The sequence below is a fragment of the Ochotona curzoniae genome, unplaced genomic scaffold (assembly GCF_017591425.1).
Source record: "Ochotona curzoniae isolate NIBS_2020 unplaced genomic scaffold, NIBS_Ocur_1.0 contig_2754, whole genome shotgun sequence".
NCBI lineage: Eukaryota > Metazoa > Chordata > Mammalia > Lagomorpha > Ochotonidae > Ochotona > Ochotona curzoniae.
The window spans coordinates 14,213,739-14,240,781 of record NW_024465582.1 but is presented as its reverse complement, the minus strand read 5'-3'; the positions used below and the strand labels follow the sequence as shown (position 1 = coordinate 14,240,781).

The following is a 27,043-nucleotide window of genomic DNA, read 5'->3' as shown; positions in this document are numbered from 1 at the left end:
CCTTTCCAGTAAAATTAAAGAAATCTTAAAAACACACAAAAAATTTTTAGAGGTGATTTTAGACAAAGAATATGTGTTGAGCCAAGACAGGAATGTAAATTGTGTAGTGGTGTTCGAGACTGAGTAGGCTCTAAAGTCAGCCTCCTGAGCTGAATGAATCTGCTGCTTTCTGCTTGCGGTGTGACTTTGGGCAGATGCTTCTGGTACTGTCTCATTTCCCCACCTATGAATTGATGATAATATCTTTTCGTGGGATTGATTTTAAACATTTTTATTGAACTGTGATTTGTGTAAAGAGGATATTTGATGAAATGTCATAGACTGAGAACATCTGCATTACCTGCACTCAGATTTTGAAAAAAGAATGTCAGCATCTCTGGGGTCCTACATTCTTGTTTTGTTTTGAGGGCTCGGTGTTACTTGTTTTTTTCTCAATATATATAGTTTTCATTTCCTTGAGAGAGCTTTTACCCAGTAGTTCATTCTCCAGATGTCTGTAGCAGCCAGTCCATATATCCTAGGCCAGAGCTAGGAGCTCAGAATGCCATCTGGATTTCCCACTTAGGTGGAAAGCGACCAAACACTTGGCACCATTACCCAGGGTGCATTAACATGAAGCTGGATTGGAAATGGAGTAGCAAAAACCTGAGCCAGCACTCAGTACCCCCTTTCAGTATTATGTATAAAGTATCTGGAACAGTCACCAACAGTCCCCTTTGGTATATTTTTTGAGGATTTATTTGAAAGAATTACAGAGGGAGAGAGAAAGGTTCTTGATCTGCTGGTTTGGTCCCCAAATGGCTGCAACAAGCTGAAGCTGGGCGTTTTCATCTGGTCTCCCACGGGGGGTGCAGTGGTCCAAACACTGGCTACCCTCTTCTGTCTCCCGGGTTCCTGAGTCGGGACTTTTAGAGATCCATAATCTCATATAAAATACACTTTTGAATATGCAAGTAAATTTTTAGGAAAACTTGATAATAGAAGATGAACTGAGGCCCGATGGCGTGGCCTAGTGGCTAAGGCCTTGAATGTGCCAGGATCCCATATGGTCTCCGGTTCTAATCCCAGCGGCTCCACTTCCTCTGTCTCTCCTCCTCCTGTATATATGACTTTGTAATAAAAATAAATCTTTTTAAAAAAAGAAGATGAATTGGTGGAAGGTAATTTTTAGTTCTTTTCAAAATTTTCCTTTAGTATGTATTTATTTGTTTACTTATTTATTTGAAAGACAGAGGAGAAGATTGAGAGATCACTTCATCTGTCAGTTCGCTACTCAGATGATTGCAGTGTCCGAGGCTGGGCCATGCCTGAAGCCAAGGGCCATGAACTCCATCCAGGTCTCCTGAGTTGGATGACAGGGACCAGAGTACTTTGCCAGCCAATGCTGCTTTGTAGGCTGGGGAGTGGCTCAGGTGTGGAGTAGTCAGAATTCAAAATAACGCTCAGATATGAAATGCAAGCATCTTGGGTCATAGTTTAACCCACTGAGCTACAATGCTGGCTTCTAATCCTGTATTTTTACCTAAACAGTAAATATTCTTGTCTTTTAGTGAAGAAATCTTAGTATGTTTGATACTGATTGATTTTTTAAAAAAGATTTGTTTGTTTTTATTGGTAAGTCTCCCACACAGGTGCAGGATCCCAAGGCTTTGGGCCATGCTCTATTGCTTTCCCAGGCCACAGGCAGGGAGCTAGATGAGAAGTGGGGCAGCCGGGACATGAACCAGTTTCCATATGGGATCTCTGTAGATGCAAGGTGAGGATTTAGCCACTAGGCTTTCATGCTGGACTTGGCTACCAAGTTTATTTAAAACACAATATCCCTTCTAACTTTACTGAGGCTGCCGACTATGTTAAAAATTCAAAACTCTGCCTGAATTATGTTATTATCCTTGTGCAGGAAACATGCCATTTTTAGCATATGTGCTGTTGGAGTGAATAATCACTTTTTTTTTTAAGATTTTATTTATTTTTATTGGAAAGGCAGATATACAGAGAGGAGGAGAGACAGAGAGCAAGATCCTCTGTCCGATGATCCAGTCCCCAAGAGACTGCACTGACTGGTGCTGCGCTGATCTGAAGCCAGGAGCCTCTTTTAGGTCTCCCACAGGGGTGAGGGGTTCCAATTCTTTGGGTAATCCTCAACTGCATTCCTAGGCCACAGGCAGGAAGCTAGATGGGAAGTGGGGCTGCTGGAATTAGAACTGGCGCCCATGTGGGATCCTGGCGTGTTCAAGGTGAGGACTTTAGCTGCTAGGCCACCACGCTGGACCCTGATCACTTATTTTTTAAATACAGTAGCCATTCTGATGAATATGCATTGATATCTCATTATCTTTTATTAAGATCATTTGAAAGGCAGAGTTAAAGAGGAGACAGATCTTTCCACTGCTGATTCATTTCCCAAATGTCACAATGGCTGGGGCTGGACCAGACTGAAGCCAGGAGCATCATCTGGGGCCTCCAAGAACAAGGGTTACTCTCCCAGGCACATTATCAGAGAACTAGATCAGAAATGGAGCCGTGGGTGGCTTAACCTACTAAGCCACAATGCTGGCCACTCATTGTAGGTTTGATTTGTTTCTCTGATTAATTAAGAGTTTTTTGTATGCATACATCTCTTTAGCTGTTTATATATCATCTTTGGAGAAATACCTGTTCAAGTCTTTTGCTTCAAGTCTTTTGCTCAATTTTTTAAAAAAATTTTGTTTTGAAAGGGTATGAGAGAGACATCAGTTGATGGCTCTTCATCTGGTGGTTAACTCCCCAGATGGCCTCAACAGCCAGAACTCAGCCATTCCGGAGCCTGGAGCCAAGAGCTTCACGTATTGCCATGTGGATGGCAGGGGACCTACCACTTTGGTCACTTGGGTTGCTTTACCACACAATTAGCAGGAAGTGAAATCGGAAATAGGGAATCTGGAACATGAATTAGCACATATATGGATGCTGTTGTCACAGTTGCTGTGCCATAACATTTGACCCTTTTGTCTAACTTTTAATTGGGTTGTTTGTTGTTGAGTTGTAGGAATTCTTTATACATTGTGGCTATAAATCCCTTATGATGCTTGTGTTTGCTCTTTGTTTCAGTACTTAATTATGTTCTGACTATGCTCTTTGATCCAGTTTAAGTTGATTTTTATGTGTATGGCCATCCGATCTTTTTCCAACACCATTTGTTGAGAAAACTCCCTAAAGCATTCAGTTGTCATGGTGCGCTTTTGAGAAATAACCTGCTTGTATATTCAAGGATTTTATTTCTGGCTCCTTTTTCATGTTTCATTGGTTTGTAATTGCCAGCACCACACTGCTTTGCTTGCTGTAATTTGAGCTTGGGAAGTTTGAGGCGTCTAGTTCTGTTACTTTTTAAAGGCCATTTTGGTTACGTGAGATCCCTTAATATTCTGTAAGAATTGTAGGAAAGATTTTTCTGCTTCCTTTTTGCATGGTTGGTTTATTTGAAAGGCAGAGTTACAGGGATTAAACACATATAGAGCGATCTCCTATCTGCTGGTTCACTCCCTAGGTGGGTACAACAGCCCAGATTGAAGAAATCATTCCATGCTCCCAGATTGAGGAAATCGTTCCATGGCCCATTGCTGACACAGTCCACCTTAGATCCATTCGCCCAGATGCGCACTGTCAAAGGTTAGCCGGCAGAGCTCTCCAATTTGTTTTACCTCTGTGGTAAAAGATGTCCTCTACAGACCTCAGTGGACTGGTTGTCGTGTCTCCCATGAGCATCTGGAAATGCCACTGCACAGACCTCAGCAACCGAAGAGACCCAGTTCTGACACATGTACTCCACAGTGAGGCCACAGATCATGTGATTTTCATCATGGTTGGGGTTTTGAGTCTAGTGATCCACTGTGGGGGTTGCCCAGAAAACCTCACCAAAGGTGACCCCAGACCTGACTCCTGTGTGTGCCAGACAATACAGGGTCTGGCTCAGTCTTTCACCCGCATCAGCCTACACACACTGAGGGTTACAGTCACCTGGCTAGTTCTGTCCCCACCCCCATCTCATGCAAACCAGTGGATGCTGCAGCCCAGCCTAACACTGCTCACCACACACTCAGTCTTCATGCACACCAGCGGGAACCTTATCAGAGCAACCCGCAGTAACCCCACCTAGTCTGCCCTTAGCCTTAGTGCCTGCTCATGCTGGTATGTTCAGCAGACTGGTCCAGTCTGTCTTGCATCTGGAAGAAACTTTTTTAAAAAGTATTTATCTTGTGTAGTATTGACATCTTAGCAGTAGGCCTTACAACTCATGAATATGGAATATCTCCTAATGTGTGTCTTTGTATCTTTCAGTGATATTTTGTAGTTTTTGATGTATAAGCCTTTCATATCTTTGGTTATTTTTTTTTTAGGATTTATTTATTTTTATTGAAAAGGCGGATATACAGAGAGGAGGAGAGACAGAGAGGAAGATCTTCCGTTCAATGGTTCACTCCCCAAGCGGCTGCAATGGTTGGAGCTGAGCAGATCTGAAGCCAGGATCCCTGAGCCTCCTCTAGGTCTCCCATGCAGGTGCAGGGTCCCAAAGCTTTGGGCTGTCCTGGACTGCTTTCTAAGCCATAGGCAGGGAGCTTAATGGGAAGCAGAGCAGCTGGGATTAGAACCAGCGCCCATATGGGATCCTGGCCCATTCAAAGCGAGGACTTTAACTGCTACACTATCGCGCCAGGCTGCTAGGTTATTTTTAATTCCTGAATATCTTTCTCTCTTTGGTGCTATTAATGGAGTTGTTCTCAATTTTCTTCTTGTAGTTTTCATTGATAGTGTATAGAAATGCAGCAATGAGAGTAAAGCCCTGTCTGTGATGCTGACATCCCATGTGAGCACCAGTTTGAGACCAGCCTGCTGCACTTCCAGTCCAGCTCTCTGCTAAGTTGCCTGGAAAAGCAGCAGAGAGTGTCCCAAGTGCTTGGGCTTCTGCCACATGTGCGAGTTCTGGAAGAGGCTCTCAGCTTGAGACTTGCTCCATCCATTGTAGCCATTTGGAGAGTCAACCAGCAGATGGAAAAAATCTCTTTTCTTCTTTCTTCCCTCCCTTACATCACCCCTTCCCCCATCTCTGTGTAACTGTGACTGTCAAATAAATAAATAGATCTTTAAAAAAGACATATACCGGTGAGGTCAAACATTTGGCCTGGTGATTAAGATATCTGTGTATCATATTGGAGTGCCTGGGTTTAAATTTCCTGCTTCAGCTCCTAATCCAGCTTCCTTACCAGTGTTAGACCCATGGTGGCTGTAGATAATGGCTTAAATAGGTTGAGTCCCTGGTACCCACATGTGAGACCCAGATTGAGTTCCTGAGTATTGGCTTTGGCCCCCACTCAGTCTTGTCTGTTGCAGGTGGTTGGAGAGTGAGTCAGCAGTAGGAGCTAAATTTTAAAAAAACAAGAAGTGCACTGATGTGACTTGCTGCTAACACATTTCTTTTCGGGCAGGGTGTAGAATCTTGGATTTTCTACTTTTAAGGTCATGTCAGTTGCGGATCATTTTTAATCTTCCTTTACATTCAGGATGCCTTTCGTGTTTTTCTTTATTTCTCCTGCCTAATTTCTCTGCCTGAAACATTAGTGATCTTAAAAGAAACACTTCACTTATATTACCATTAAGAGTGATGTAACTGGGATTTTCATATGTGTCTTATTTTTTTTCTTTTAAAGATTTATTTCATAGAACAAAACCATTACTTTTAAAAATGTTTACTACCTGGATGCAGGGATGGGGACTGCAAGCCTTTGTGGGCCTGTGGGAGGGAGGGTGAAGGTTAGGGAGGGGAGGAGGGGTAAGAGGAGTGCAGAGGTGTGGTTTCTGCAGATTCTTGTTGTCAAACTTCTTAGTGGCAGGACAGAGATGATCTGATGACCTCTGTGGACACTTGGAGGGAGAAAGTGTCCTGGGAGTGTTACTTGAGTGGTCATTGTGTGAGAGGTACACTCATGTGGGAGACCAGGAAGAATCCTGGCTCTTGGGCTAAGCACGGTAGCCTAACTGCTAAAGTCCTCACCTTTCACACACCAGGATCCCATAGGGGGACAGGTTCTAATCCCGGCAGCCCCACTTCCCATCCAGCTTCCTGCTTGTGGCCTGGGAAAGCAGTCGAGGACAGCCCAAATCCTTGGGACTCTGTACCCGTGTGGGAGACCTGGAAGAGGCTCGGGGATCCTGGCTTCAGATCTGCTCAGCTCCAGCCATTGCATTCGTTTGGGGAGTGAATCAACTGACAGATCTTCCTCTCTGTCTCTCCTTCTCACTGTAAATCTGACTTTCCAATAAAAATAAACAAAATCTTTTAAAAATCCTGACTCCTGGTTTTGGATGGCTTTAGCTCCAGCCTTGCGGCCACTTGAGGAATAAACCAGCAAATGGAAGATCTTCCTCTGTTTCTTCGTCTCTATGTATCTGCCTTTCAACTAAAAATAGATAGTTATATATATATTTTAAAGAAGAAGTGGAGCAGTTGGTACTAGAACCTGTGCCCTAATGGGATGGCAACACTTGTACGTGGAGGGTTAGCTTGTTGGGCCATTGTGTTGCCCCAGTCAGTTCTTCTTGAGAAAAAAGCAGTGTGACTAGTTGTGAACTCTGTTAACAGGTAAGGACTTGATAAGTAACTGTACAGGTGATACAAAGGATGCTTTTGCTTCCCAAAGCAAGTAAACCTTTCTCTGCCACCCCCGCTACCCCCCAGAAACCTGCTTTATGTCTGACTCTTGAAGCATTTCCTTTGTTACACATAATAGGTTTTTTTGTTGTTTGCTTTTACTTTAAAGAGATAAGATGGTTTTACTCTGACAGATTTTAGGGACCCAAGCACTAGGCCTGCATGGGGGTGTAGGTGGTGTGTTAGGACTGTAACCATGGCACTCCAGTGTAGACTGTAGGCATTTTAACAACTGGCAGAAACTTGCCCTCATGTATTTTTGGTTTTTATTCATTAATTTAGTTTGTCACAGTTTAAAACTGACTGAATCGGGGGCAGGTGTGCAGCGAACAGTTAAGTTGCCACTTAAAATGCTTGTATTGCATATTGTAGTGATTGTGGTTCGGGTCCCAGTTCCTGTACTTCCTATCCAGTTCTTGCTAATTCAAGATACCTGTGGAGGCAGCCGGTAGCAGACAAGGTGTTTGCGTCCCCGTTAACCCATGTCAGAAGTGAAGAAGAGCTCCAAGCTTCTGGCTTCTGCCTGTCCCAGCCCTGTCTGCTGTGACCACTGGGGAATGATCTTGCTGCTGCAGTGCTTCTGTCTCAGATCAAATGAAAGTAAAATTTGTTTAGAAGAACTGACTGAATCTGGTTAAGTTCTGTATATCACAAAGGATATTACAAATAGAAGTGGCTGCTCCATGGGCTGCTTGGTAAATGCACAGATTTTAAGCACAAGTCTTAGCTTTTGTTTGGTGTAAGATTTATTTTCATTGTGAGTGCAGGTTTACAGAGAGAAGCAGAGAGGAAGAGAAAGATCTTCATTTGCGGTTCCCTTTCCATTGGTTGCAATGGCCAGGGTTGAGCTGATCCAGACCCAGGAGCCTCCTCCAGGTTTCCCAAATGGATCCAGGACATCCTCTACTGCTTTTCCAGGACACAAACTGCCACCAAAATGAGATGCTGGCACTTGCAGGTGGAGGATTAGCAGATTGAACCACCATGTCAGCCACAAGTTTTGGGTTTTTATTTATTTTCTGTTTGAGTTAAGCTTTATGTTTTATGTGGGAAAATAACTCCTTCCTTCTTGTTTTTATATTCCAAAATATTGATTTTAGCAATTTTAACTTAAGGCCCCATTTGCTTAAATATGAACTTAATTCAGTCTGTCTTTAAAATAAATGTAAGTGGGAGGTGTTTGGCTCACTGGTTAAGCCACTGTTTTGGATGCCTACATGTCAGATTAGGATGCTGAAATTCAAGTCCCAGCTGCGTTCCCCAGCCTGACTTCCTGTTGGTGCAGACTCCAGTGGGGTAACAGAGCCTCTGCCACCAGCATGGAAGACCTAGATTGAGTGGAGCTGCTAAATCAGCCTGGCTCAATCCTGGCTGTTGTGGGCATTTGGGGAGTAAAATAACAGATGGAAGATTTCAGTCTGTCTCTGTTTTTTAAGTAAGATGAAAATAAGTTGTAAAGAAAATTTCCTGTCCCTGCACCCATTTAGAAAGGTATCTATTTCAAAATATTCTTAGAAAAATTACATTTACATGATGTAGATAACTAGATTAGCACCCACAAATTCGATTTAAATACCCACTGGCTAAGTCCTAAGTAAATTTACCTTTTTTAAGTAAGTTTTTTTCCCCCTGAAGTTATTTGCATTGACTTGTTTGGGCAGCAGAAAAAGAGGGAAAGAGAAGTGCAACCAGCCAGACATCTTCTATCCATAGTTGGACTCCTTGAAATACCCACAGTCTCCAGCAGTGGGCCAGGCTGAAGCCAGAAGCTGGAACACCATCTGGTTGCTGGCAGCCAGATGCTTTAAGCTCTCATCTGTTGCTCTCCAAGGATATATGTATTCAGGAAACTGGAATCTTAAGTGGACCCGAGACTTCAACATTCTGATATGGGCTGCAAGTGTTGTCCCAGCAGTGACTTCACAACTGCACCTAACATGCTCCAGCGTGATGAATTTTTGTTCTGAATACTTGCCCTTGGCTCAATACAATCTGAAAATGTGTTGCTCTTCCTGATGCTTTTGGTGAATTATGTTGGTTCCATTCCATGTGTATAGGAGTGAAATTATAGAAATGGCATATAAAGCAATTGCAATATATTCTAGCTTCTTTTTTATATGATTCCTTGGAAAGGTGACTGTATGTTTAATTATTCAAGTTGGAATAAATAGAATAAAATACTATTTGTTAATTACACCTAGGGCATGTGGGGTCATTACTTCCTGATTCACATGAGCTTTAAGGTGAGGATCAAAGGTAGATAAAATTATCCACTTAGTTGACTTGAAATTGCTGCTCTTTTCACTTGCTCCTTATCCTATAGGACACGTTTAGGAGACCAAGAAATGTTACTAAATCTGAATAAAGGGTAATGGGATGAACAAAATACAATTTGCCTTCTGTATCTGTGAGTTCCACAGTTGTGGATTATTCATCCTCATTACAGATTGAAAAAGATTATTTTAGTTGCATCTGAAGGTAGGCATTTGACCTAGCAGGTAATTTTTCAGTTATGATGCCCATGTCTTGTATATGGGTTTTATACCAGCTTCTAGTTTATTTTTTAAAGATTTATTTATTTTTATTGAAAAAGCAGATTTATAGAGGAGGAAGTACAGAGAGAAAGATCTTCCATCTACTGTTTCACAGTCCAAATGGCCACAATAGCCAGAGCTGAGCTGATCCAAAGCCAGGAACCAGGAGCTTCTTCCAGGTCTCTCATGTTGGTGCAGGGTCCCAGGGCCTTGGGCTGTCCTTGACTGCTTTTGCAGGCAACAGGCAGGGTCCTGGTATGTGCAGGGCGAGAATTTAACCACTGAGTCACAGTGCTGGGCCTTTTGTTAAAGATTTATTTATTTGAAAGGTAGAGAAACTGGGAAAGACAGCAAAAAAGATCTTTAATCTGCTGATTCACTGCCCAAATGGCCACAAACACCATGGCTGGGTCGTCAGGACGAGGCAAGCCTCTTGTGTAACAGGGGGTCCAAGTACCTGAGCTAACCTTTGCTGCTTAGTGAAGAGCTGGATCAGGAGCAGAACAGCTGGACTTGAACCAGCAGTCCAGTGTGGGCAAACACTGGCCCAGCCTCCAACTCTTTATTTTTCAAAGATTTATTTATTTTTTAAAAAGGCAGATGTTTACAGAGAGAAGGAGATACAGAGAAAAAGATCTTCTATCCACTGGTTCACTCCCCAAGTGGCCATAATGACCGGAACTGAGCTGAGCCAATCCGAAACCAGGAGCCAGGAGCTTCTTTCCGGTCTCCCATGTGGTGCAGGGTTCCAAGGCCTTGGGCCATCCTCCACTGCTTTCCCAGGCCATAGGCAGGGAGCTGGATGGGAAGTACAGAAGTCAGGATTAGAACTGGTGCCTGTATGGGACCCTAGCATGTGCAAGGAAAGGGCTTTAATCACTACCACACCAGGCCCAATGCCTAGGTCTTGACTCTAGTTGGCTACCTGCTATTGTGGACCTTGGGAGTAGTAGCTATGGCCCAAGGGATTGGGCTCCTGACGTCATATGGGGGACCAGAATTGGGTTTCCTGCTCCTGAATTCATCCATCAGAGAACATCTGTCTCTGCCTTTCATGAAAATACATCAATATATCATTTATTTTTAGTTGCTCAATGTGCTGATTTTTTTGTCATTCCCTAAACATTGCAGCATAATAACTGTTTAATAAATAATAAATATTTCCATTCTCTTAATATTATAAGTATTCATTTTAAACTATACAGGATATGCATAGGATACATACAGATACAACATTTAAAGCATATTTAAGTTTATTCAAGAGCCACAGTGCTCACATCTACTAATCTAAACTTCCCAGATGTCCACATCTGGTGGCTGGGCTCAAGCCAGAAACTGAAAAGCTCAGTCCAGCTCTTGCACCTAAGTGTCAGGTACCCAGCCATTGAGCCATCACCTGCTGCCTCCTAGTCCATGCATTAGCAGGAAGCTGGAATGAGGAGCTGGGTCTGGTGTTGGGCCCAGGCTCTCCCATATGGGATGTAGGCATCCTGACTAGTCTAGTGTCTTAACCACTAGGCCAAATGCCTGTCTGTACCCCATGTTATGGAAGAGTCTTGAGTGTCTGTGGGTTTTGGTTTCCATGAAGTCCCGAAACCAATTGCTCATGTGATAGATAGTAGGAAACTATTGTATGTGAATTCATGGTTGAATTTTTACATAGCCAAAGTTTCTCCGAAGTAGTACAGTTTGAATATGTGAAATCCTACCCTATTTGTAAAAGTTAAATCAAGTTTCACAGATCTGATGTATTTATATTTTGAATATAATGCTTTTTCTCAGTTTGTGGATTTTTGAAGAAGTATAAATGTTATTGCCACTTTTGCCAAAAGATATGAAATTGTCCATAAAAAGGTCAATCCCAAGTCAATTTTCCACTATTAAAATGTAAACTTCCTCTTTTCCTATCTTGTGATTAGCATCTGTGTAGAAAATGCTAGATGGTTTTATATCAAAGTATGGCATCCTCATCCAAATAGAAATTATAAAAGTTTCTTTGGACTCCATTCTAAGGTTTTTGTTTTTTTCTTTGTTTTTTGTTTTCTTTTTCATATTGGACTGAAATCTGCCACCCTGTAACTTGCATCTATTGGTTCTAGTTCTGTTCTCTGGAGCAGCATGGCGTAAGTGTCTTCTTGTAGAAGGCAGCTATCACCTTCTCTACACTGATTTCCTAAAATCCTCCACTTTTCATATGAAATGAAATGCATATCCATAAGCTTTTAATTGATTATGTTCATATTCTAGTTGATCGGTGTTTTCTGAAATACAGTTAAAATATGGTGTCCCATGTTTTATTTCTACACTGTACACAAGTACACAGTATTCTGTACTTTAACTCCATAGATCAGGTGCTCTAGTTTCTTAGTACCACTTCAGCTTACCAGTTTTTAAATTTATTTTTCACTAGCTATTCTTAATTGCTATTTCATGTTAAAACATTTAATCAGCTGAAGGCCACTGGCTAAGTAACTTTCTTTGTTTTGGTGGGCATATTTGCCTAGATAAAACAGCCTTAACAGGTGAAATTTTGAGGATATAATTAAGAAACTTCAATAGTAAATACATTTTCAAAACCCCATAATAATATCTGTGGGCCTTTGGTTTTATGTTACTTATGCCCTCAATTTAGAAGTTAAAAAAAGAAACTCTTAAGAGCTTTAGTAGGAAGTTCATTTGATAATGGTTTTTGGAGTTTGCTTGTTAAGGCTAAAATGTTTATGGTTGCAAAATATTTGACTTAGATTTCTTTACAATATGTGCTGTTATATTTTTAAGAGAAAAATAAGATTATTTAATGAAATGTTGCACCCAAATTGGAAATTATACCTAAAATAAAGATTCCATTGTAGATTTTGTACTCTACAGTAGGACTTTTCAACCACAGCACTATTGGTATATTCGGTAATTCTTGGTTGTTGGGAGTTGTCCTGGCGTTGTACAATGTGTAATAGCATCCCTGGACTCTTCCCATGTGTTGCTAGTGACACATAGCAACTCTGACTCCTCTGCTATATGATCATCAGCATCTTGGACATGGCCAGATGTTCTCTTGTGGGCAGAGTCTCCCCTAGTTGAGAACCACTGCTCTGGAACATCAGAAGTATTTCATAAGTTGGCCAGTTAAAATGTTTTATTCATTTATAGACTATTACATATAATGAATACTCTTTAAAATTCCTATTGATCATTTTTTTTCTTCCTAGTAGTGTTTCTTATCCAGTTTGTCATTCTTGTTATGCGACATGATTTATGATCTGAAGCAATATTTGTGGAATATATAATTTATTGAGATTGAGGGATGAAAATTAAATAATAGGAACAACCACAGTATGCAGTAGGAGGTTTGAGTTCAAATTTGTGGCCTTTGGTAGCCCTTGATTAAATGATTTGAAAACGTGATTTTTATTAAGTTAATTAGCTCTTAGATTTTAAAATTAAATTGTTATATTTATTCTTCTACTTTACAATATAGCCAACAACCGGCTTCGGGTGTAGCCTATTCTCATCCAACTACAGTTGCTAGCTACACTGTCCATCAGGCTCCAGTAGCTGCTCACACAGTTACTGCTGCCTATGCACCAGCAGCCGCTACAGTTGCAGTTGCCAGGCCTGCTCCGGTAGCTGTTGCAGCTGCTGCCACAGCTGCTGCCTATGGAGGCTACCCCACTGCACACACAGCAACTGACTATGGCTACACCCAGAGGCAACAAGAAGCACCACCACCTCCTCCCCCAGCTACTACACAGAACTACCAGGTAAGAAAAGTAGTCTCAGTGGGCAAATGCATTGTCCAAACCAAAGGTTCTCAAAATATTCTAATGACAGAGAAAAGTGAATGGATATTCCTAAGTAGTTTGGAAACATAACATTAAATTCCTTTGTATTTTTGTGTTAATCCTGCCTCACCTGCCTTCCCCCCAGTTCATTTCTCTGTATTATATAGAATACATATTTTTAAAATTTTACCTTGGGTTTTTGAAAGAAAAAATGTAAAAGAGGCCTGTTCTTTAAATTATGGCAGTTACTTATTAAACTGTTTGAAAGGCATTATGACAGAATGGGGGCAGGGTGAGAGATTTTGCCCTCCATCTCCTGGTTCACTTGCCCATGGCTACAGTGGGAGCCACTTGTCTGGGCCAGAGCCTGTGATCCCATCTGTCATTCTGTACTTGGCCTGTCTTCTGCTGCCTTCCCAGACGCGTTAGCAGGAAGCAGGATTAGAAGCAGAGCAGTTCAGACTTGATTTGGTGCTGCAGTAAAGCATGTTGTCACACGCAGCTACTGACCCGCTGTGCCCCGTACTTGGAATCTTTCAGCTAAAACAAATACTTAAGATTTTTTTCTTTTTAGTGTACCACAACTGCAATCATATTCTTATCCATCCAAGCACTTTCCCTCTAACAGGATAGTTAAATCATGTTTATCTTATTATGGATGAAAACATTACTAAAACAGTTATTCGTGTTAATTTGGTCCTCATTTTTTGAACACATTGTTTGGGATATGTGTTTAAGATTTTGGCCTTCTGGAATTTTTTTTAATCATTTTTAAAGTGGTAAGATTTTATTGAAGTAGAAATTGATAAAATAATATAAATCCACAGTTGCTTTCAGTGTGTTTATGTTTCAATATGCTAACTGACAATATAATAAATTCTTCTAAGATTTATTTGTTTGAGGGCCTGGCACAATGGCTTGATTGGCTAATCCTTCCCTTTCAAGCGTTGGGATCCCATATGGGTACTGGTTCATGTCCCTGCTGCGCCACTTCTTGCGTATGGACTGGGAAGCAATGGAGGATGGCCGAAATCCTTGGGACCTTGCATCTGCGTGGGAGTCCTGGAAGAGACTCCTGGTCATCTCAGTTCTGCCCAATGAAGCCAATAGGGAAGATGAACTAGATCTTTCTCTCTGTAAATCTGCCTTTCCAATAAGGATAAATAAATCTTTTAAACAACAACAAAACAAAATTTGTTTGAAAGGCAGAACAACAGAGAGAGAAGAAGGGACTGAAATCTTACATCCACTGAATTTCTCAATTGGCTACAACAGTCAGTTTGACCCAGGCCAAAACCTGGAGCCAGGAATGCCATCCTGGTCTTCCACATGATGGCAGAGGTCTTGTAAGCATCTGAGTCAGCGTCTGCTGCCTTCTCAGGAACATTAACGGGAAGGTGACTTGGAACACGAGCAGCTGGGACTGAAACCAGCATTTCAGTTGGAAGCAAGGAGCAAGCAGCCTTTCCCAGGTCTCTTACGGGGTGCAGGGTCCCAAGGCTCTGGCCATCCTCTACTGCCTTCCAAGGGCATAAGCACAGAGCTGGGTCGGAAGTGAAGTAGTCAGGTCATGGATCCGGGACCCAACGGAGGATCAGCCAGTTGAGCCGTCGTGGAGTACTCCATTTGATTCTTTTATGTCTGGGTCTGCTGTGAAATTACAGTTGAGTTTGCTTTCCTTTGTTAAACCTTTACATAGTAAAAAGTTCATGACAAATTTTCTTTAATTCTTTGTCTTTAGGACTCTTATTCATATGTAAGATCCACAGCTCCTGCTGTAGCCTATGATAGTAAGCAGTACTACCAACAACCAACAGCCACTGCTGCTGCTGTAGCTGCCGCTGCCCAGCCTCAACCTTCTGTTGCTGAAACCTACTATCAGACAGGTGGGCTTTATTGTCAATTGTTGAAGTGTTGATTCAGGGTACTTTTTTAAAGTGAAGATAAAATTTTGAGTCATGGGGAGAAGGCCATGGAGGTAGTTGTGCTCTTCCTGAAGTGCTGCATACAGTTCCCTTCCTGTAGAAATAAGCCATGCAAAAGAAGCTGTGCTGATTCTTATTTTTGCCAGAAAGCCCCAGAATACTTTGAAGTGCAATGAAGACTTCTATTTATAAAAAAGGAACAAATGTAATGTATTTCATATAAACAATTTTATGATACTTGCTACTCTATCATTTACTACTGCCACCCTACTTCCTTTTCTTATTTTTTTTTAAACTTAAAAAAAAATGTATTATTTGAAAATGAGAGAAAGAGAGACAGATTATCATATGTTGGATCACTCCTGCAGTTGGCTGCAGTGGCCAGGGCTGGGTCAAGCCAAAGCAGGAGCCAGGAGCTTCATTGGGGTCCCTGGGTAGCAGGGACCTGAGCTCCTGTGCTCGCTCCTGCTGCTTTCCCAGGTGTATTAGCAATGAGCTAGATCGGAAGTAGGGCAGCCAGGACAGCAGTTAGCTGTATCTTCATAGGCAGCCGCTCAGCCCACTGCAACACAGTGCAAGGCCCTAAAGGGAACTCAGATTTTTATCTTGCGTTGATCTGTAAGGACTTGGTTCTGTTACTAGCCACCAGCAATATTAAATGTAACGTATGTAATGGCTCAGTGAAGGTAATGTTTTGTTTGAAAACAGGACTGCATATTTGCAGAATTTAAAGATGCCTTTTGCCTATAGATTTACTTTTGAAATGAAACTCAGCAGGGTCTGAAAACGTAGCAGCTCCTTCAGTTATTTTGGAAGGACCTGAATGTGTGGAAGAAGCCTTGAATTAAGAGAGATGTCCCTTACAAGTTATTTGAGTCCTCTTTTAGTTACTAAGTATAGTTTGTACTTGAGAATGCTGGACTGTCCCAGTCAAAAGATCTTGATTAGTCTTATCTTGACATTGTTCATGTGCCTTCTTGACACCATTTAGATTTTGGATATTGGGTTCCTCTCTGTTATGTGAATGAGATTTCATAAATATGCAGGTATATAAATGAGAAGGTCTTTTGAACTGACCATAAAATGGGTTTGGCTCTGATATTCAAACCTTTCCCAGAATTATTTGTATGCTTTAGTGATCATTAGTAGGTGATTAATTATGATTGGTGATGAAGTGTGTTAAGATTTTTTTGGCGTATGCATTTGTTTTAAATATGGCCAAGACTATGTATACTAAACTATTGACTATTGATAAAAGTCAGTAGCATTTTGTGAATTAGTTAGGTTGAAATTCACTACGGATAAATTAGTAAAATGCAGTGACTGATGTATGAACTAGTTCCATGTTGCTAAACATTGGAATTTTTAATGTGAATTGGCATACACGCTCTGAGGCTTTTTCCTGTTCCCAGCAGTGACCACACTTGATGTAGACCTGTTAGTGTAAATTCATACATATACACATACCCCTTTCCTGAAAGTTTTGTTATTTCTACCCATTGTCAATAGTTTCAGTTAGCTATAATAATGATTTTGGAATACATAGAAAGCATTTGAGAAAATGGTCAATTAATTTAGCATTTATATTGATGGTAAGAGTTTTTCCCTAAGCATAAATTGCTGGCATAAAATATAGTTGCCTGATTTTCTTAGCTTTTAGGACTCTTGTTGCAGTACCCACAGTGACTGCAGTAATTACAACACTGGTTTTCTGACTTCTTTTTCTTACTTTAGCCCCCAAAGCAGGTTATAGCCAAGGTGCAACTCAGTATACTCAAGCCCAGCAAACTCGACAGGTGACAGCCATAAAGCCAGCCACACCAAGTCCAGCTACCACTACTTTCTCCATTTATCCTGTGTCCTCCACCGTACAGCCAGTAGCAGCTGCAGCCACTGTGGTGCCATCCTATACCCAGAGTGCTACTTACAGTACCACAGCAGTTACTTATTCTGGTAAGACGAATAAACTGTGTTTAAATGAGTAAGCATATTTCAGAGAGACTTACTAAAACTTTCCTTGGTTCTCTGTGGCATAACCTCATCCCCCTAAAAAGAATTGACTGTAAGCATTAATGTAAATGTTTTGTACATAATATGACAAATAGACCATAATGTAAGTTGTGTGTTTGTTTTGTTTAAACGAAGATCTTAGCAGAATATAAAATGCTGTTTGGGGATTTTCCAAGTATTTTATTTCTGACTTTTCAAAATGAATTTTAAAATTCATGGTTAACAGGGATAGTTAAATTATATATATTATTTATTTTTACTCTTAATGAACTCTCCATATATTATCATTAATAAACAGTCTGGGAAATACTAAATAGCCTTTGTAAACAACCATAAGATGGTGGTTATGCCATACCTTTTGGAAGGACAGAGTGGCTTTATTTTCATTAAATGATCTCTAATTTCCGTATTGAAGTATGATCACTGAGACATTACTTTATCCACTTATTATGCCAGGGTCTAATTGTGATAGCTTGCAATATTGTGGTGTGTTGCTTTTTTTTGTAGACAGTTTCCGAAATGATATGTGATTTGTTACTGATTTGCACTTTCTTTATTCTTTAATGTATGTCTTAAAAATCAAAGGCTTTTAAGATTGACATAGGTCATTTACTTTCTATCACTTGCTATGTTATACTGGCTTGGATATTAGAAGCCTCGCTCCTGAATTTTGTAAGTATGTTACCTGTGTTGAGTATGTGAAACTCAAAGGAGGAGGATAATGTGTCTGAGAACTGCCTGAGCTGTGAAATGACAGCGTGCTGATCAGAGGGAATTAGAGAGATGTTTCTAACTTCAGGAGAAAGAGTAGAGGCAGTGCTGACAGTCATTAAGAAGTAAATCTTGTGAAGATATAGAAAAATGATTAAGACAGATTTTTGAACTTCAAAAATACCAATGCTAAAGTGGAAGTGGATTATTTTTTCCAACCTTTCATTTTGGAAATTTAAAATTCTGTGAAAGAATTGGAGAAATAGTACAGGGAAACACTCATATACTATGACCCAAATTAACCAATGAATTATTTGTCGTATTTGCTCTATATCCTGTTTAGATGAATTTGTATACTCACCATGGTATATTCATAAGTTGTAGCCATTATATATAACCCTGAATTCTTCAAACTGCTTTTTCTAACAATGATAATATTCTGAGTCACATTACTAATATTATAAAGTAGAATTGAGCATAGATAATATCTAATACATAATTTTCCCTGGTTCACAAATGTCTTTTATGGCTTGACAGTATATATTTGATATGTTTGTGCTCTTATTTTTCTTTATGTTTTTCTTTTAATCTGTTTATTTGATTGTCTGGGAGTGGAATTGGCACTGTGGTACAGAATACAGATATTGCAAGCCTTTTTTTTTAACCTATACCGCCCACACCCTCTTCAAATTATATTTTGGTATTGGTATTTTTGAAGTTCAAAAATCTGTCTTGGAGGATATTTCATCCTCTGAAATCTGATAATTTCTTTGTGTTTTGCTCCAGGAAGATTTTAGGTATGAAAACCCCTTGAGTAAGTTTTCCATGTCATCATGTCAGATTATATAATTAATAATGTCAGTCTGTTTCTTACTGACAGCGGGTCTGGTAGTTAAAGTGTTACCTAGTAGATGTCTCCTGCGTTGTAAAGTTTTCTTTCCCTTCGTAACTTACAGATAATCTATAGGCTTACTGCTCTTTCACACTTTCCACTGGTGTGTGAGGTCCTCTGAGTATCTCTGCCTGAATCAGTTTCAATGGAACTTGCTGGATGTTTTTTACATTGAGTTTTAAGCATTCGTCTTTAAAGAAGAGTTCTGATATTTTTCTCCTGCCCAAGCCTTTTTTGTTTTAATATAAAGAAAATATATCTCTGTTTCTTTTCTGGTATTATTGTGACCTCTTTTTCTTTTTTCTTTAATTTTGATCAGTATATTTATTTGATACATTCTAATGTATTTTATTTTTTAATGTTTACATAATTGAAAGGATGCACTAGTTAGGGAGAGGAAGGTCAAAGTGTGGAGGAAGATGGGTAGGACAAATATTTCAGTTCTTTTTATTTCTCCTGTGTCCGTAGGGGAATAAGAGCAGGGGGTCAAGCCTTCCTGTGATTGGGTACACCTTAGAGACTCTGATGTGTGGAAGAGTGTTCTAAGTGTGTTCCATGAGTGGTTTTGAAAGTGTTGAGAGGTTGTGAGTTTCATAGGGTTAAAAAAATCTTCCAAGCTTTGTTGGCTGACCATTCCACCTTAATACCTTCACAGACTCAGACACTTGTCGAAGAGGTTGGCCAGGAGAGTAATCTAACGTATTCTGCTTTTCCATCCTCTGACAAGGCACTGCTGGCCTAGATCATTGGCCATCATGTCTCCTTCGTGTGTCTGGGCATGCTGTCCATTGCACAGGCATTAGCAATAAAGGAGTCCTAGTCTTTGGGGTGTTTTTTGTACTGAAATCTATACTGAACATATTTTTGTCTAGAAATGTAAAAGCATTTGAGATGTGAGTTTAGTTAGGTTCTTTAAAAACATTTTTTAAGATAGATTTTTATTTGAAAGAGACAGAGAAAACAGAAATATTCTCCATCCTCTGGTTCACTTCCCAAGTGGCCACAGAAGCCAGAGCTGAGCTGATCTGTAGCCAGGAGTCTCTTCTAGGTCTCCCATATGGGTGCAGGGTCCCAAGGCTTTGGGCCATCCTCTACTTCTTTCACAGGCCACAAACAGGGAACTGGAAGGGGAAGTAGAGCAGCCAGGACATGAACTGGCGCCCATAAAGGATCCCAACACATGCAAGGTGACAGCTTTAGCTGTTGGGCCGCTTCCCACGCCCCTGTTACCGTACTTTCAATCTGAAAAGTTTAGTGTTTGTATGTCATGACAGCTTAAAATGAAAGCCTAGGAAGAATTTCCCTAAAAGTTTCCTGGCTCCTTTCTCTTCTGGATATGACCAGTTTTAGATTCTCATGATTTTCAGGGCAGGCTTGCAGCACAGTGCTCCAGCTGCAGCGTGATAACCACATCTCACATCTTGTGCCTGATTCAAGTCCTGGCTGCTCTACTTCAAATCTGGCTTCCTATTAATATGTACCCTGGAAGGCAACAGATGATAGCTCAGATTCCTGTCACCCAATGGAGAATCCCACATTCAGTTCCAGGGTTTGTCATGACATGGTCTAGCCCAGCCAAGCTGTTGTGATTATTTGGGAAATGATCCAGTCGATATAAAGTTGTTCTGTGCCTTTTCAAATTAAAAGAGAAGAAACCCCATGATTTCTGATTGCCTATACATCCTTTTTTTTTTTTTTAAGATTTTATTTTATTTAGTTGAAAGGCAGTTACTGGTTGAGAGAGGGAGAAAGGTCTACCATCTGCTGGTCATTGCCCAAATGACCACAATAGTCTGGCCTCACCAGGAGATTCTGTGGGTTCAGGGGCCCATGCCTTTGGGCCTCTGCTGCTTTCCCAGGTACTTACTTTATCAGGTGTAGTTGAATCAGAAGTGGAGCAGCCAGGACTCAAACTAATGCCCATGTGGGATACTGGCACTGAAAGCTCGACCAACTACGGCACAGCATTGGCCCATTGCCTGTGCGTCTTAGCTCTGTCATCACATCCTGTTTTTCTCATATGTATAGGTAATACTGAGTCACAGGTCTTTTTTTTGATATGGCATATATTTAAGAGACTAAAAAGTTCAGATCCCCTTAAATAATTCTTCTGTGACATTATACCAACTTGCAAGCTTGAGATCATCATGGTAAAAAAATGGTAAGTTTGCCACTTTGCAAGTAGATCTTGTCAAAATTTTTTTTATGGTTTTACAAACCTGTAAATCATTGAGAATGAACCTGTATATCATCAGTAATTGGTGTAATGTGATTAGTTGGTGGAGGCTTTGACCAGTAGAAATATAATCGACATATTTAACCAGAAAACACACTGCTTTTTCCTCTTCCAGAAGGTGGTCATTAAGATTGATCCCTCATTCTACACTCTTTATTCTTGTCATATTTTCGTGTGAACTCCAGCCACATTTCATAAGCTGCTGTTTTTTATTTAATTTGCCTCCCCAAACCAACTTTTAATAATTGCTTGATTTTACCAGTTGCAAAACTCATCAATCAGTAGGCTCAAAATTTTAGTGTCATCTTGTAGGTTTTCCTTATTATAAAAATTTTTTTTAAATTTTTATTTGAAAGGCAGGTTTTACAGAAGGAAAAGGAGAGATGGAGAAGGTCTTCCGTCTGCTGTTGCACTCTCCAAGTGGCCTCAACAGACAGAGCTGAGTCAGTCTGAAGCCAAGAGCTTCTTTTAGATTTGCCACATGGGTTCAGGGGACCAAGGACTCCGGACATCTGCTGCTGCTTTCCCAGGTTATAAGCAGTGAGCTGAATCAAGTGGAGCAGCCTGAACTTGAACCAGCACCAATAAGGGTTCAGGTGCCACAGGGTGGAGGATTAGCATGCTATGCCACCCAGATTTTTTTTTTTCTTATCTACAAATCATGCCAAAACTTATTTTGTGAAGCATTTTTGTTTGTTTTCATGTCTGGTATCTCTCTTCAAATCTTCCTCAAATCCAACACTTAAATTTTTGTTTGGGAAAATAGTAACTTTTTTAACCTCCTAAGGTGGTCAAGCCATTTTATTCCATCGCTGCTATTGAACTGTAGGTTTCTTGAAGATAGGGACCAAATCTTATACTTTCTTTATACCTCTATAATACCTAACATGCATTGACTCAGTACTTACTGAATGGCATATATAGGAAGAACACATTTTCTGGTTTCTGTTAGATGATTTCTAAATATGTAAATGTAAACTATCTCACAGGTAGGACTTACTGAATTAAATGTGTAAATTAAGTTTACCTTGCCCTTCTATACTTACGTAACTTGCTTTCTGTTTGGTTTTGTTTGGAAGGTACATCTTACTCGGGGTACGAAGCAGCAGTGTATTCCGCTGCATCCTCCTACTACCAACAGCAGCAGCAGCAACAGAAGCAGGCGGCGGCGGCAGCTGCTGCTGCTGCTGCAACAGCTGCCTGGACAGGGACCACGTTTACTAAAAAAACACCATTCCAAAATAAACAACTGAAACCAAAACAGCCTCCGAAACCACCCCAGATTCATTATTGTGATGTTTGTAAGATCAGCTGTGCTGGACCACAGGTACTCCTTTCCCATATTTTATAATGTAGTCTCAGTGATTGGTACTTCTTTTGTGTCTGAAAGTTTACATTTTCTTTTTGCTGGTGCATACCAACAGTTATCTGAATCCACAGATTATGTACAGATTTAACCCAATGAAGGATTAAAAATACTTGATAAATGGATGCATTATTATGTGCTGAGCTTTCTCTGATGCTTATTACCGAATAGCACAGTTCAGCAGCTGTAGCCACAAGCAATTACAGTGCCCTGGCTACTAAAGCTGATCTGGGGATGACTTAGCATGCTTTTAAGAATGTGGGCAGGTGATTTGAAGTTACTGTGCCATTTTGCATAAGGGACTTGAACATATGCAGATTTTTGCAACCAATACGTTATAGAAACCATTGGAGAAGTCTAGTTCACTAGACAGTGATTTTTTATTTAAAGATTTATTTATTTTTATTGGAAAGGCGGGTATTCAGAGAGGATGATTTTCTGTCCCATGATTCACTCCCCAAGCAGCCGCAATGGCTAGAGCTGAGCCAATCTAAAGCCAGGAGCCAGGAGCGTCTTCCAGGTCTCTTACATGGGTGCAGGGTCCCAAAGCTTTGGGCCATTCTCGACTGCTTTTCCAGGACACAGGCAGGGAGCTGGATGGAAAGTAGAACAGAGGGGACACAAACCGGAATCCATATGTATCCTGGCACATGCAAGGCGAGGACTTTGGCCACTAGGCTATCATGGTGTCCCCATTTTTAAGTCCTGTTTTTTTTTTGAGACATAAAGATTGTAATTGTATTTAAAATACTTGTGAATATGAATTAAAAATGAGCAAACTGAGCTTTTCAAAAGGAAGGCTAGTTTGTTCTTAAAGTTTTATGTTTGAATTAATTGGGCTTTGGAGGTAAAAATAAATTTTTGTAGCTTTCTTTAGCATTCATAACTTACTGTGTAAAACCCTTTACAGAATTCTTACTTAGTTACTAATAATATATCATTTTCAAGATTCACTAAAGATGTAAAGGACTTCTTCAAATATGTCAACCATTCTTGCTTTGGCAGCACATATACTAAAATTGGACGATACGGAGAAGATTAGCATGGCCCCTGCGCAAGGATGACACAAAAATGTCAACCAATGAAGCATACTAATAACCTTGATTTTTCTGGCTTAGTTTTTGTATCTGTAAAAGCTTGTTGATTCAAGTCTCTTATCAAGCTTTTTTTTACTCTGAATTGAGAATTTAGTTTGCAGCTTGGAAGATAAAAGGCCTAACATTCGACAAAATCAAGTGTGGATTTTACTGTTGGTTTCTTTGAATTCTATCCATCTCCCACCTCTGAGCTACCTATGTGTATTTGTGATTTACTGCATGACTTTTATTTTTAGTACTAAATTTGAGATATATTTGCAATGTCTGACATTCCTTGAATTAACACCAATTTAGGGAACATTAAATATATGTAGGTAGATACATAAAACCTCCCTGTTTGAATATGAGGAGAAATGGTTTTATTGTGATTGCCTGACTGGCAAGGGCAAATTGAGGATGTTTGTAGGGATGCAGAGTAAACATGAAAGGGAATAAGGTAGCATCTGAGGGGAGTTTGTTGTGCTCTGACTTTTGAGAGAATGATGTCATGATTGGCAGCAGATAAGAAATGTGTTGGCTGTGTTCGCTGTGAAGGGTGAGTCTTGGTTTGGACATAAGGAGGTAGACCGAGTCCGTTCAGTTTAGGGGCCACAGCTGCAGTTATCTGGGTCAGTAAGTGTGCAGCAATGGAGAAGTTGAACCCCTCACTTTGTAACAAGGACTTGTCCCAAATAAATGACTCAAGTTGCTTTGTGGAGCCACATCAGACTACTCTAGATAAGAGAATCAAATGTCTGGGTGTTAAGTTTCTTGTTTTTCTTTCAAAACAAAACAAAACAGGAACGCTCCATAGTTTTACATAAGATTTCATTTGCTAGAAAGGGTTCTCTTACTTAAAAATTAGAATAATCTCTGAGGTGTATCATCTAGCTCTGAAATTCTGTCATGAACGTAAGCTTTTGCTAATCATTTTGTCTTAAACATTTTTAAAATAAATTATAAAATAGGATTTAGCTCCACTCAAAACACAAACTGACCTGCTATTTCTAATTCACTTCCTTCATCAGTAATCTATATTTAAGATAATTTTTAATATATAACCACACTGCTTTGTTGGTTATAATCACCCTAATATTGTTTTTCTTACAAATATATTAAGTTTGAACAAGCTTTTAAAACTGAAAGCAGTTGCCTAATATTATGATTGTGAATAAGATGATGATTGTGGAGCCCGAAGTGTTTTCTTGATATGGAGGATAAATCACCTCTGAAGGCAATCCCACATGCTCTTACTCAGCTATTTAAAAAATTTGTTTAGTTCTCATTATTAATTGAATGTGGGAAATTTTTTAATAATATAGAAAGAAAATTGATGTAGCAAAATGTATCCTTTTTGTCTGAAACAGACTTACAAAGAACATTTAGAAGGACAGAAGCATAAAAAAAAAGAAGCTGCCTTGAAAGCCTCACAAAATACCAGCAGCAGCAACAGCTCTACTCGGGGGACTCAGAATCAGCTACGTTGTGAGCTCTGCGACGTGTCCTGTACGGGAGCAGATGCGTATGCTGCCCACATCCGTGGTGCCAAGCATCAGAAAGTAGGTGGTGGTTTTCCCCCACACAACCTTATGTCATGCTCTTTTTTTTTTTTTTTTTTTTTTTACTTTTTCAGTGGGGATTTAAGTGAAAGTGATTTCAAATTTTGAAAACTTTGAGTACCTTTTAAGCCTTACATGCTTATATATATGTAATACTTCAGAAAGTTCATGGAAAACAAAATGTATTAGGCAATGTTGTTTTGGTGCAAAATTTTTGAAATTCATGCATACCCAATGTCCTCAAAAAGTTTGTGAGTAATACATATTATGAAAAAAATTGCATAGATGTCAAAATTTTTCAAAACTAACATTTTAATTCTATTTTTCATGAACCTTTTTAAGTGCCCTCTTATGTAAAATGACATCAGTTACTGCTTAAAAGGGGGGACGCTACAGATCTTTGTTTCTTAAATTGAACTATATCACATATTCATTAATTGGAAGTTATGTTATTCTTTCTCTCTTTTTTTTTTTGCTTCATTATAGATTGGTTTGCGTGTGACCAAGACATTTTCTTTCTTTCCCTGTTTCCTCACCTGTAGCAGATGGAGTCTGTTTTGTGCTTCACAGAGATTATCTTTAAGTAATGAGTTTTGTTTCTAAAACATAGAAAACATTTAGCAGAAAATTATTTAGAATTTCATTTTATGTCCTTCAGACAAACTTAAAAAAATCTCTAGTCTGGGTTTCCTAATAAATTGCTTTTGCTTTGTAGGTGGTTAAATTACATACAAAGCTTGGTAAGCCAATTCCATCAACAGAACCAAATGTGGTTAGCCAAGCTACTTCTTCAACAGCGATATCTGCTTCAAAACCAACTGCCTCTCCCTCAAGCATTGCAGCAAACAATTGTACTGTGAATACTTCATCAGTTGCAACCTCTTCAGGAAAAGGTCTTCCCACTACAGGAAACACATCTCTTAACAGCACCTCTGGCAGTAAAGTATCAGCAGTGCCTACAAATATGGCTGCCAAGAAGACATCTACACCCAAAATAAACTTTGTTGGCAAGTACTGAAGATTCTCTGTGTTCCTCCTGACTCTTTAGGTTGAAATTTTCTTCTGTTGAACTTATAATCCTTTTTTTTTGCCTGTGCTATTGAATGTGTCTTGTCTCTGTGTATGTGGTTGCTTTTTTAAAGTCATCTGCTTCGTTTTAGTAGTCATTCACCACACACAGACCTTTTCTATAATCTCAAGCTGTTAACCTCACTTTTTCTTGTTATATACTTTCTGTCCAAGCCTTAGTCTGTTTCCACTTTACCCACTGTCTGAAACTTCTTTAGGAGTTACCAGAGCCCTAATGGCCACACCTCATGGCCAATTTTCAGTTTCATCCTATTGGCCCCCTAATGTTAGAAAACTTGACTGCTGTGTCTGAAGAAATAAGATACTGTTTTATGCCCGGGTTGTGGGTTCACCCACAGCTTGCTCAGTGTTGTTACTTGTTCCCTTGCCTGCGTGTTTCTTATATTGTTGGGTTCTCAAGATTCTGCCCTGGCTGTGTGTACCTCACTGCTTTCTGGGTGGTTTCAACCATTTTGGTGTATGGAATGAATTAAAAGTTTTCTTTTTGCCTCCAGCTGTCCTTTCCTCATCTGCTCCTCCTTGTCCTTTCTGTTTATATTTCTACAGAAAAAATCTAATCTTTGTTGCCATTTGTTTGTTCTTTCTGGTTCTCCCTTGGAACCTTGTCTCGTACTGAGTACTGCGTTCAGTCTCTCATCCACACTGTCTTTAGTTGTTTTAGGGCTGTGTGTGTAGACAAATACATATCATATATATATATATATATAGTGTGTTATGTATGTAACATTTCCTTAGTCTTCTGCTTAAAAATTTTCAGGAGCCTTCCCTTTGCATAGAGGTCAAACACTCTAGTCCTTAATTATGTTATATAAGCAATTCATAATCTGACCCTTGCTTCCTTTCTGGCTTCATTTCTATACACCACTGCCTAGTCAGTAACTAGCACTGAATTATTGGCTCTTTTTTGACTTTATTATGTCTTTGTAACTGCATTGTGCTTTTCTAAATATGTTATTCCTTTCTTCCTGCCCAGATCGTACTCATCTTTTAAAGCCCAGGTATATGTCATAACCCTTGGGACGCTTTTCCCAAGCAGATCAGTTTGAAAGGGTAGTGGCTTCTTGCCTCTCAGACCCACACTGTGTACTTCATTCTGATTACAGAGTACTTACCACCTTGGGCCATGATTGCTGGTGAATTTTCATTCCACTCACAGGTTTTCAAGGGCAGCTATATATGTA

At 39.9% G+C, this 27,043-nt stretch overlaps 1 protein-coding gene and 1 non-coding gene across 4 annotated transcripts in view; both read left to right on the top strand.

Annotated features, from left to right (window-relative positions):
* The window catches only part of ZFR (zinc finger RNA binding protein), a 73,189-nt gene that overhangs the window by 8,331 nt on the left and 37,815 nt on the right, over window positions 1–27,043 (top strand). For 2 of the 3 annotated variants that reach the window (XM_040977438.1, XM_040977440.1), the window contains exons 3-8: window positions 12,695–12,977; window positions 14,740–14,884; window positions 16,658–16,876; window positions 21,852–22,099; window positions 24,582–24,773; window positions 25,489–25,780. In XM_040977438.1, the coding sequence (XP_040833372.1) occupies window positions 12,695–12,977; window positions 14,740–14,884; window positions 16,658–16,876; window positions 21,852–22,099; window positions 24,582–24,773; window positions 25,489–25,780 (1,379 nt within the window). The remainder of the gene's footprint in view (window positions 1–12,694; window positions 12,978–14,739; window positions 14,885–16,657; window positions 16,877–21,851; window positions 22,100–24,581; window positions 24,774–25,488; window positions 25,781–27,043) is intronic. The other variant, XM_040977439.1, reaches the window with a different exon arrangement.
* On the top strand, window positions 23,132–23,234 carry LOC121154698. The gene has a single exon (XR_005883586.1). It is a non-coding gene; the product is annotated as a U6 spliceosomal RNA (small nuclear RNA).